Raw genomic sequence first — 12,389 nt, 5'->3', positions numbered from 1 at the left:
TCTCTCTCTCTCTCTCTCTCTACTACTATATATATATATATATATATATATATATATATATATATATATATATATATATATATGGTTTATTCACACGCGCCCTGTAAAATACAATTTCCTGTTGTCACAAAGAATCAGCTACAAAGAAGCAGTTATTTGACTAGCTCCCTAAAGCCCCTGTCACACATTCAGAAGTTTCCCCCGACCAACAACCAACCAAGCCTGGCTCAAGTTCGGGAGCAGTTTGACCAGATTTAGGCCATTTCTACCTTTCTATACGAACCGAATCGAATTTGAGTTGAATGTGAGTCAAATTTAACACGCCCCGATCACTGACTATCTTCGACTGGGACAACCGAATTCGGCCAACTTCGCCGAAAACTATATTGTAGTAGCTAACCATAGGCGGCGGTTCTCGACCTACTTCTAACCATGGTTGGGGGGTGTTCGGAAGGTCATATTTTGCTACATGCGACAGTCTCTTTAACCGAGTGTTTGTATGTTGTAGGGATCGGTTCCGAACATCGATCAACGTGCTCGGCGACGCCGTGGGTGCCGGTATCGTGTACCATCTGTCCCGGGCAGACCTGGAGGCCGCCGACAGGGAACAACAGGTGGGTAATGTGGCTTAGAACCTTCTGGGGACTGAGACTGGGATGCTATATGCTCAGGCACAGTTGTGGGTAGTCCACGCGTATCCATAACCGTGCATAGGGCAAATCTATGTTCTTGGATACGCGTTGACTATCGGTAACGGTGGCTGATCCTAACCCTAACCTATACAGATATAGGACTAAAAAGATACGGTTCTAGACACAACGGGAATAGGGGAAGCTTAGATGGCTTCATCACATGAGAGCTTATTGTAAAACGTGTATGGAGCAAAAGCAGAACCTGTCGGCTGACGGTGCTGAAGAAATAAAATAATTAGGAGATATACTGTCACGCCCAGCCACGTAATTCTCGCAAAATGTCGTACGATTTCGCCCCAAAAGCTAAGTTCGCGAGACTGAGCTTTCTCAATGTGAGAGCATATTTTCCTTTTCTGCAGCTCCATATGGTGGCGATAGATGGCGCTCCTGGTGGAGACAAGTCCGGAAACGGCCATGTGAAGGCGAACCCTCCGCCAGCCAGCCCTGCCCACTCCCAGGCCGAGAGCACCGTGTGATCTGAGGTGGATGTATAGCAGCCAGCTGGGAAGCAGCCTGCCAATTGCTTAAGGGTTCTAAGATCTTCCTCTTAGTTAGCAATGTTTTCCCTCTGGAAGACAAGATACAACCGCGTCATTTTGACACTTTTTGTTCTTACATATTAATAATAGGCATCATAACACATTCATGATCTAGCTAACGTTGTTTCAAACTCAAGGGAAGGTATCTAGGAGCGTCTCTTCGACCTTCCTCAAAGTTACTGACCCACTACTTTGAACACGTGACATTATGAACACGTGACTCCAGGGGGCAGGGGTTCTCGGAAGCCTGTACCTTCCCCCGACCAGGGTAGTCTTGGAACAATGTTAACTTGATTATGATATAACGTTTTTCACCAATGCAGATGAGATTTTCTTGCTCCAATAACACGAAATGAATCGTATCTATATTATTGAGGATCGGAGGCGTCACCAAAGTAAGATCCTACCTTACCAACAAATGTCACAGTGCCTAATGGTTGCGGTCCAAAATACTTCAGATACGGATATCTAGGTTGGTAACGTTTGTCGTACACTGGTGATGTTAGTCCTAAGTACAAGCTATGTAGATATTGCACACATGAATTCAACAGGAGAATTCCAGACATTGGGCACCCAAACATTGGGTGAAACAATATTTTCTACTTTGAACAAAACAGACTGGATCATCATTTTGAACCTAACAATGCAAGACACTGCTAGAATGTAGTTTCAATTCTACATCTGAAGTCGAACGAAACGAGGTCTTGTTATAATATCGGTTTACATAAAATCTCCCATCAACCCACACTTCACAGTGACCTTTGACCCTGAGTATCTGTCACTAGCAGGCCGCCATCTTGAATGCCTAGTACGGTATTCAGGGTCCGTAAGTAAACATCTCTAATGTACATACATTATTTACAAGAGTTAACAGCGTTCTTGTAAGATATGTCTGGTTTTGTAGGATGATCTTTTGTACTTGTAGATTTCTGAAAATATTTTCAATGTCGAAATTCACAGGTAGTTTTTGGTAGGCAGGATATTTCAGTAGAGGGGATTATAGTTGTCATGTAGGGGTGTGTCCGGGATACTTACAATAAATGTGTTGGTTTCAAATAGTGTATAAAAGTATTGGTGAATCATAGTATTCTCAACAAAAAAATTCGATGTTTATAGTGTGTGAGTAACGTTTATTTGTCATACTGTTAGCTGTTAACTGACTTTAGTAAAAATGTACAAGTATAGCATAACATAACAAGTTATTTTCTTTGCCATAGAATGTAAAGCATAACGACAGCCTCAAATTGACTATATTTGAGGAATGCTATGTCACAGTATTTGAATGTTTAGGTAGCAATAGCGACAATATTTCTGTGCACAGGAACCGGTAAAAAAGGTGACGATGCCAGAATGGACCTCAAAATTGAAGACGTCGAAAAATTGAATTGTCGTAAAATCCATGTAGTCAAAATGGTGCAAAAACAATACACGATTTTTTTCATGATTTAGCTTACGTGTTACATAAAAAAATGTATTTTGTAGACACAACATCAGTCCTGAAAAAGTCCAGGACGAAACGATATTAGTGTGCGGTCGTTTACAAGTATACAAGTAGCTGGAATGTGACTTGAGGATATGGTATGTATGCTTAACTGTATACGCTGACTAGACTTTAACGTGACTACGGAGAGGTTATAGTATGAAAAATAACGTTTAGCTAGAGAAAAGTACATGTGAATGTTGGACCAAGTCATCATATCTGTGATGAGTATTTTGTGGGGATAGACTGTGTCTTTGTGGAACGAAGGAATGCTCAATTGAAACAAAACATCCACATTTTATCATCTGTTAATGGTTGGGCTTTCCAAGCTGTTTTTCAACAAGATGCTTTCGCAGTAATTTCTTACGCTGTAGTCACTGGTGTAATAGTATTACACTTTGGCCAATTTAAGGCATTTATTAATTATCTGTCATATTTCAGACAGAAAGACACCTCTTTGAAGCTGAGCATTTCTTCGCGTTTCGATGTCGTCACCATTTGTGTACGAAGCCTCGAAAAAAACAAATTTATTGGGCATAAGATGTTGGTGAAACGAAATGTTTGTGGATTAAAAACAACGTCATTCATTTGACGAAATTTGAAATAGCTGTTTTCTCGATGTAGAGTTGTTGGGACAACAAGGTTCTAAGAATTCTAAGTGAAGGAAATATCTATTTGTGACTGAAAAGATTTCGTCGACCAAATCTTTTTGAAAGTAAAGGACCGTTAAGACGGTTATTTTGACATCATTGAAATCCACCAATCAAATCCAGTAACTATGGGTGCTGATGTTGTTTGATAAAATGTACCTTTCGGGTGGGCCAATGAAAAATTAATATTCAAATTTAAAACTATCCCAGACACGCTAAAATGATTCAACGTTTTGATGTTCTGAATTGTACCATTATGGAACCTTGGCAGCCCTCAACTCTCATCGAGTAATCATCTGAACAGTCTTTGTATATAGTTTGGTGTCACGAAGTGTAACCCTAATGTTGTGGTACGTTATAACACCGAGGAAATAAAGTTTTTGTCAATAAGTGTTTCATCACGTTGCCAAAAGACTAGTACTTTTTCTTGTGCCTCTTTTCTTTCCAATGATGTGCATCTTGTTGAAAAGCGCCATCTAGCGATCTTACCCATCGTTACAACTCCCTTCGAGTTTCATTACTTGCTAGGCTATTTCTGTTACCATTGCGGAGGACATGCAATTATCCAACAACATAATAGTAACAGCTGAGTAAAGGGGCACAGGGTAGAAAAAAGTACCCGTGAGGTTTTTACAGTATTACATGTCGGACGTATCGATGCACTTGTCAATGTACATCTAGAGGGGGATAGGGGCACCATGGCGGAAGGGGTTGGGAAAACAACCAAAGCTGCGTTAATATCTTTTCATCACTCTTTGTTTATGAGATGAAAAATGATACATGAAATCACAATTCTCGACACTTTACAGAATCTGTTTGTAGAATTTTAAAGGCACCCAATGCAGGTTTTTAGGGCTTGGAAACCCGATTTTTCAAAGTCAATATTCTAGTCCCTTATTTTACTGACTTTGTGTCATACTGAGTTAAAACAACACTATCCCAGCGTTTATTGACCCTCATGGAGCAAAAATCCCCAAATTCTGACGGAAAAATTGTTACTGGAAAATAGCCCTTGGCTGATTTTTAGGGTACCACCCATAAAATAAAAGAGTAATCTTAAGGCTTGTTTCTGCATTTTTAATTACCCAAAGAATAATATACTTACTGATTAAAATGTGCTGATGTGAATCAGTATGTGTCGATATCATCAAGATTGCCTTTTTCAGAATATTTTCAGATTTGCTGCTCTGAAATCGTATTGGATGCCTTTAGGCCACGGCAAGTAATTTTTATGGATGACATCAACGCGCGCATTAATTTTCGCCTGATTTTGGAAAAAAAACAAGAAATTTTGTTGCCTTCTGACAGCGGTCAACATTGACGAAAATGGGCAAATATTTCTGTTGCCGTGTGGATGGCAGATAACTATGAAGAGAGGAGACAAGAAAAGACTCTGAGTTAATGTTTTTGGTGCAGTGATTTGTGATGCTGGCTGTGTATATGTGATGTTCCCACTGAATCAAAACCATTTGTACAATGATTGAGTCAAAATTTTAAAATGTAGGAACCCTGTTTTTTTCGGGCCGCCTTGTTTTTTTTTCGCCCGCTCGCATTAGATTTGGAGTCTGCGGAGGATGTCATCCATAGAATTTACTTGCTGTGGCCTTAGCTCTCAGACGCGCCGTATACACAGACGGGCACGTAGGTCTGTAGGCAGGCCGGATGGCTCGGGGGTTGGAAAACGCTGGTCATACCGCACATTCCTCCATACTGGCAGTCGGCCCAAGTTCGGCCGGACCGAACCACTTTCACGGGGGGAGGGGCACACAACATGTGGGATAAAACCTTCATGTTGTATACCGATGTTGATCATCAATTCTTCATAGTGTATACAAAGTTTACAAACGTTAACAGTGCTATTAGAGTATGAATTTGCTGGGAATATTTATTATGTCACAACTTAGAACGATGATATCACGTTTTATAAATGAAATCGACCCATTTTTATTGGTCACATAGAATATAAACGACCAAAACAATAATTAATGTTTCCCATCGAGAATTTTGCATTTTTTCAGCAACAATCATCGTCTGCGTACAAAAACATGTTGCCGCCCGTTCTAGGACTGAGGAATGTAGTTCCGCCTTGTGTTTACAGGACACCACTTACAGCACAGACACAGAACATTCGCGCGTTGACAGAAAAGGCGTGAAGAAACGCGGTTGATGTTGCGCCCCCCTCCCCCCTTTGCCACAACCTCGACCATACATACATCAACGTCGCTAACTCCTCGCCAAATTAAGACGGAATACTGAGCTGACGTCACAAGCCAAGGTTTTTGAACAGATACCAAAGTAACCTCCCGCTCGAAGGTTCTACTAGGCAAAGCTTAAGATTACGGACTTTTTTGGTCAGGAGGTATATATAACCCTGTAACGTGATATGTTTGCGCTGTCTATGCAGTAGTGGTGACCGGGGGAGAAGGGAAGAGCGCATCGGAACGACACGCCCCAAATTCAGCTTTATTCTTGTTCGCTGCGTTCGTTTTCGCGACTGGTTTTCAAGAGCTATTTGTGGACGGAGGGTGTTGGAGTTTTTTTTTTATTTCTTGGAACGTCCACGCTTCAAGACTTCTGACAAGAACTGTGCGTCATTCTTGAGGAGCGTGCAAGGATTTTGACGCGGCGGCCTTGTGCAGTTTTCAAGGTTTGAGGGACCCTCCGTCAGCAGTGTGTGCGCGGGACTTGCAGACGACAGGACGACATCGTTCGGCGAGGGATAGGCTTTCTAAATTGGGTAAGTAAAGTACACGCCTCTTCATACCGTGTCACTAACCATTCTGAGCTACACAACGCTACTAACTCACAACCACGAGTGTTAAATGCGTCATATTTCTACGTATTGTATATCAGTAAAGTGATTCATATATTTGAGTGATATGTTTGAGATTGTGTAGTCTGGGTTTGCGGCGTGATATAGCGATGAGGGCATGGGGAGGACAGGAATAGATTCTTGTTTCCAGGCTATTTTTAAAGGGGCAGTCATGAGAGGGGCAGCTGTCCTACTGTGTGTCAGCTGTTCGTAGCCTCTTCCAGGCTTCGGGAGGCGGCTGGAAAGAGTAGAAATTGGCCAAATAGAGAGAGATAACATGCCGGGTGACTTGGTGTGGGCGCGGCAAAATGTACTCAACTCCCCCGCCCGGCATGTTATCTATCTCTATTTGGCTAATTTTTGCTCTTTCCACCCGCCTCCCGAAGCCTGATCGAGACTAAGCTGTTCGCACAGGGTTATCAAAAATGGGACGCTGTCAAAAATGCACAGGAAAAAAACTTAATTAGATATCAGAAAAAATTAATATTATAGAAAATTATTTTTTTTAATTCGGTCGATGTAAATGTCATGTCTATTTATCACGCACATCTATTTATATTGTTGTAATATGTATATGAGCCTGAAATAAAGAAGGGATCAATCAAAAGCATTATGGCAGGAGTTGGCAGTCGCCAAGGGGATGTTTCGTTATATGTCAGTAGGAAGGTGGTGTGCCTCTGTATCTATAGGTGTCGAATAGCTCATTTAGTGCAAATCTAAACAATTACGGTAGATTGATAATGGTTTAACGATAACAGATACCAGATTATTGCACGTACATTATGTCTACTTATCTGAGATATCTGTAAGTAACCAGAAGGACAAGATAGTTGACGCTAAATTAAAAGGAACAATACAAACTCCTTCGCAAGATCACTGAAGCTAAGAAAACACATTCCTTAGGGACTTCTTGGACCATTGCTAACTGTTTGGCTAACAGAGCTTTAAAGGGCCTTCCAAGCAAGGGTAAAAACAAATAGTCCTTAAATAGACCAAGTTTTGTAATTTGAAGAAAGGTTGACGGTTACGCACGAGTCACCTGTGTTTGGTAAATCATCACAGAAGTTAGGCCACAGCAAGAAAATTTTATGGATGACATCTTCCACAGACTCCAAATCTAATGCGAGCGGGCGAAGAAAACAAGGCGGGCCAAAAAAAACAAGGTACTTACATTTTAAAATTTTGACTCTATCATTGTACAAATGGTTTTGATTCAGTGGGAACATCACATATACATAGCCAACATCACATATCACTGCATCAAAGTAAGAAACAGAGCCTTTTCTTGCCTCCTCTCTTCATAGTTATCTGCCATCCACCTTCCGGCATGGCAACAGACATCTTTGCCCATTTTCGGCATGGTGACCACTGTCAGAAGGCAACAAAATTTTTTTTTTTCTCTCCAAAATCAGACGAAAATTAATGCGCGCGCTGATGTCATCCATAAAAATTACTTGCTGTGACCTTAACACGGTCAGGATCTGTCTGTCCTCGCAATTAGAGTAGGCAACAGAAATGATGCTAATGTTAGTAAGAGGACGGAAAAGTACGCTTAATGGGAAATTTGATAAATGTGATGAAAAGGCATCCGATGCGATTTCAGGGCAGCAAAACTGGAAATATTCTGCGTAAGGCAATCTTTGTGATGACACGTACTGCTTCACATTGGCACATTTGAGTCAGTATTTCATAGTTTGGGCTTTTAAAACTACAGAAACAAGCCCCAAGATGAGTCCTTTATTTTCTGGGTGGTACCCTAAAAATCAGCCAAGGGCCCTTACCGTAACCATTTTCCGTCATAATGTTGAGAATTTTTGCTCCATGCGGGTCAATGTACACTGGGATAGTGTTGTTTCACTCAATATGTAGATAAATGGCTAGAATATTGGCTTTGAATCTGGTTTCCAAGCCCTAAAACTGCACTGTATTCCTTTAATGGTAAAAGATAATAGCTTCATTTTACTGTGTTTTCTATAGAGTTATAAACTTTATTTGGGTTAAGAAGAAGCATATCTAATTGTGCCGTTACGTCTAAGCATTTTGAGGGAGTTAATTGAAAATAGATACACAACAAAACTATTAGCACCATACTAATGTCTAGACGGGTATTTGAGGTATGCTGTAAACCAAGTGAAAGTCACTTTCCCTTTTAATTTCCTGTAGGTCCCGCTCAGGTCACATGCCTTGAACGCTACACCTGTTTAAGTTTGCATTTCCGGTGACCTTTTGACCTCCAAACGTCCTAACACTGTTTAACGTTACACGCAATGGACTCTGACGGAACACACGTTAGGCGGGGAAACGTCTTCAAATTTTCCACGATAACTTACGCTAAATCATAGACAATCTATATGATATAAGGTCACACCGACTTAATTTTATGGATAACATCCCCTGAAGCCCCCCAAACTAGTGCGCGCGGGCGAATAAAAAAAATCGGGCAAAAATAAAAATGCCACTAAACCACAGGAATACAAAGCTGGTATTGTGAATTTGCGGCAGTACATATATATAGCGACGTATATGACAAGCCGACACATGCTGGCCTTTTTGTGTACGCGTTTTTTTGCGGAATCTATGAATCGGTAGCCTGGGTGCCATCCTCCAGAGTTACCACCGGCTCCGTATTGTCGCTAACTACCATGGACTACCCAGGCCTAGAGCCGGGCCAAAGCCTCGGAGGACGTGATCTTTTTTTTGTACAACAAGCGAAAATCAATGCACGCGCGGATGTCATCCATAAAATTAAGTCGGTGTGGCCTAATAGGTATGAAAGGACATAAGGTGGGAAATAGAGGGGCAAATTTAACTAATTATAAGAAATATCGCTTGAGCCGTCGTCTGGCAAACACTAACAAAAAAATGCACCAAGACCGTTCTCCCACTACTATTATCTTTCCTGATGCACACCTTTTTAAATGTATTTGTCCTTTGTTTTATCCTAATTTCCAAGCAGATGTCTGGCGGAAAAAGCGCTACGGTTAGAACTGGCCATCTAGAGAGAGTCCTCAACCTTATGGGTGGCCAATGGATATTGTCTGGCAAATGAACACTGTCTGGCCAATTTAATTTTTTTGATACTGTGTACCACCGTAATATCTGCTTGGAGACTAGTTTTACCCCCGTTTTAAAGTAAAATAACATAGAAACATAACAATACTCCTCTTTGAAACTTTTTTCTTCAAGACTCTAACATTCTTTCAACCCCAGACCTCAGGCCAACTATCTTTGCAGCCACCGGAAGATCTGCTTCTAGGCTAATAAAGTATCGAGTATCAAGACTAGATTTACCCCTCTTTTAAGTAAAATAACATAAAAACATAAAATTAGTCCTATTTGAAACTTTTTCTTCAAGACTCTTAACATTCTATGAACAACTATGAAAGAGGCGCTAGTGTCACGGAAATGAAAAGAAACCTACAGTGGGCCTCACTGGAAGACAGAAGAAAGATGTCCAGACTATGCATGATGTACAAAATGACTAATAAACTGGTGGACGTCCCAACTACTAAGTACCTAATACCAGCCCAGAAGAGAACAAGAAATAGCCATGCCTTCAAGTACCAGAGTTATCAACCAAGGATTGAGGTGTTCAAGAATTCATTCTTTCCTAGAACTATCGCAGAGTGGAACCCACTGTCACCAAGTACAGTAGAAGTTGTCAATAGATAGCTTTAAAGAGCTAGAAGTTCAAGGGCTAGGTGTAACAAGTTGATCGATGTAATATAGCCAGCTGCCGCCGCGCCGCGTGCCTGCGAAGCTGGTGTGTTACGCCGAAAGGCGGTTATACCGGCTATACAGATACAGAAGCTGGTGTGTTACGCCGAAAGGCGGTTATACCGGCTATACAGATACAGATACAGATTTTTCGAACCTCAGTAGACCTGAGCCCAACTGCCGCCCTTCACCGCAGCCCGTACAAACATTGTGACATGACATTGACCATGTTGGCCACGAGCCCTGCTAGCAGCCTGCGCGCTTCAAACACGATACCGTCCCCGCTACTGACGTCACAGCAACAGCTCACATCTCAAGGGCAGTGTTTTTCAAGGCTGAGCCAACATGCAAATAGCGGGAGGAGCATGAAGGAATGCCGAGTTTCATATTTTGCGCGAGGGAGTCAAATTTGAAAAATTAATCTCGAAGCAGATGCTTTAGTGGCTGCAAAAGACAGTATCAAATTGACGAGGCAGTATCCATTAGCCAGACAGTATTCTTTGGCCACAGTCAAAATATCAGAGAAGGTATCACCGTGAAAAAAGCGTAGGTAGACACTTAAAGGAAGTGAGGAGGAGTGTTAAGAAAATAATGAAGTGTTGAAGAAAACAATCTGTATTTGTAGTGGGGGCTTGAAACCTTTTATTTTTCAATCAATCAATCTTTATTCATTAAGGAACTCGCGGGCAACACATGTGCACCCGAATTACGTCCTTAGTACACAAGTCACATTAAAAACATTTACATTTTAAAACGAATCATCACATAGGTAAAATCTCAATATTAAAAACATCACAAATAACATGTCACAGTTAACATATGCTGTACATGGCGCGATTACCAGATGTCCAATTACTCAGTGCTAATTGTCTTGTTGTAAAGACGAATTTTTCTGTGACAAATGGATGTTGTAATAGTTGGTATTAAGCATAGCACAATATGGGTATCATTTCTTGTTTAACAAGGATTATGATGTCAAAATTTGAAAATCTTGTTTTTTTTGGCCCGCCCTGTTTTTTTTCGCCCTATCGCATTTAATTTGGAGTCTGCGGAGGATGTCATCCATAAAATTTACTCGCTGTGGCCTAAATAAGCCGTAACTGGGGAATCATGTAGCATTAGCGTCAACGAGTCATAAAACAAGATACTTCAACACAGCAGTAAATGTGAAATGAGACTTACATGTAAAACTACCGAATCATTGGAGACTTGTGTCTCTGAAAGTTAGAAGTTTACATCCCCGCATGACCAGGCATGTCATTTACTTTCCGTATCAAGATATCTGGCGACAACATGCTGGATTTGAGCCATGGAAACAGTTCAGGGGTGACATCCACAGGAATGTTTGAAAATGAAAAAATGTAGACTCAAGATTCAACATATGGGGAAAAGGGCATTAAAAAAACGAGGAAGGGGAGTGTTCTCAAATTGTTCCTTTCATAGCAACGCTCGAAATGAGTTAACTATTCAAACTTCTACAATTTATCCTAATTTTACAGACAAAGAAAAAACTATTCTTCTTTTAACTTCCCAAAACCCAATAATTTTGGAAAAGGTGGGACATTACGTCTTCCATGGTCTAAAAAAGAGAAGTCAAACCCCTTAGACATAGTTTTAGACATAGCTATAGCTCTAGACAACTACCTTTTATCATGTAGATTTTAGTTATTTTATACTACGTTTCATTGTTCTGTTTGTGATCTGCAATTAGCCCCCCGGGCATGAATTTGCAATAACCTTCACGATAATATTCGTGGTCGTCTGCTAGTGGGAAAGTAAGAAAGAGAGGACATAATTCTCTTAACCCTTGTCCTGCTGCCATTTTTATACAATATTTTTTTCAATTTTCAATAATTTCATGTCTTAATCAGGTCATACACCCCCGACTATTTTTGCCCTGTGATGCGTTGCACGAGAAATACCCCCAAATCATACCTATACAGGGTGCTATATAGATGGTACTCTACGTGCAAAACAACAATTGTTGTGCTCCGCAGGACAAGGGTTTTAAGATGCATATGTGTAATGTAACATATATACCTAACTGATATCCTAGGGATTTTAAACTGTTTACAGGAAGGAAGTGAAATCCAAACCAATTATATTTGAAATTGTTATTCAAGACGCTCAGATAGCGGTTCTTAATTTGGCTGTTTTGTCAACACGTCGTTTCCCAGTAAGGCCACAGCAAGTAATATTTATGGATGACATCAGCGCGCGCATTGATTTCCCCCTAATTTTGGAAAAATAAAACCAAGAAATTTTGTTGCCTTCTGACAGTGGTCACCATGCCGAAAATGGGCAAAGATGTCTGCTGCCATGTCGGAAGGTGGATGACAGATAACTATGAAGACAGGAGACAAGAAAAGGCTCTGATTTAATGTTTTGTTTCTTACTTTGATGCAGTAATATGCGATCCTGGCTGTGTATATGTGATGTTTCTACTGAATCAAAACCATTTGTACAATGATTGAGTCCAAATTTTAAATTGTAGGAACC

At 40.7% G+C, this 12,389-nt stretch overlaps 2 protein-coding genes across 4 annotated transcripts in view; both read left to right on the top strand.

The window, feature by feature from the left end:
* The window catches only part of LOC109467446 (excitatory amino acid transporter-like), a 41,697-nt gene extending 37,938 nt beyond the window's left edge, over positions 1–3,759 (top strand). For all 3 annotated transcript variants that reach the window (XM_019765430.1, XM_019765428.1, XM_019765429.1), the window contains exons 10-11: positions 509–614; positions 1,052–3,759. In XM_019765430.1, the coding sequence (XP_019620989.1) occupies positions 509–614; positions 1,052–1,168 (223 nt within the window). In that variant the 3' untranslated portion in view covers positions 1,169–3,759. The remainder of the gene's footprint in view (positions 1–508; positions 615–1,051) is intronic.
* Positions 3,760–5,528: 1,769 nt separating this feature from the next.
* LOC109467310 (trichohyalin-like) overlaps positions 5,529–12,389 on the top strand; it is a 39,872-nt gene continuing 33,011 nt past the window's right edge. The window contains exon 1 of the mRNA XM_019765254.1: positions 5,529–6,098. The gene's annotated coding sequence lies outside the window, so the exon portion shown is untranslated. The remainder of the gene's footprint in view (positions 6,099–12,389) is intronic.

This window comes from Branchiostoma belcheri, unplaced genomic scaffold (genome assembly GCF_001625305.1).
Source record: "Branchiostoma belcheri isolate BF01 breed outbred unplaced genomic scaffold, Haploidv18h27 scaffold18, whole genome shotgun sequence".
In the NCBI taxonomy this organism is placed as follows: Eukaryota; Metazoa; Chordata; class Leptocardii; order Amphioxiformes; family Branchiostomatidae; genus Branchiostoma; species Branchiostoma belcheri.
This window is presented reverse-complemented; position numbering and strand designations above follow the sequence as displayed.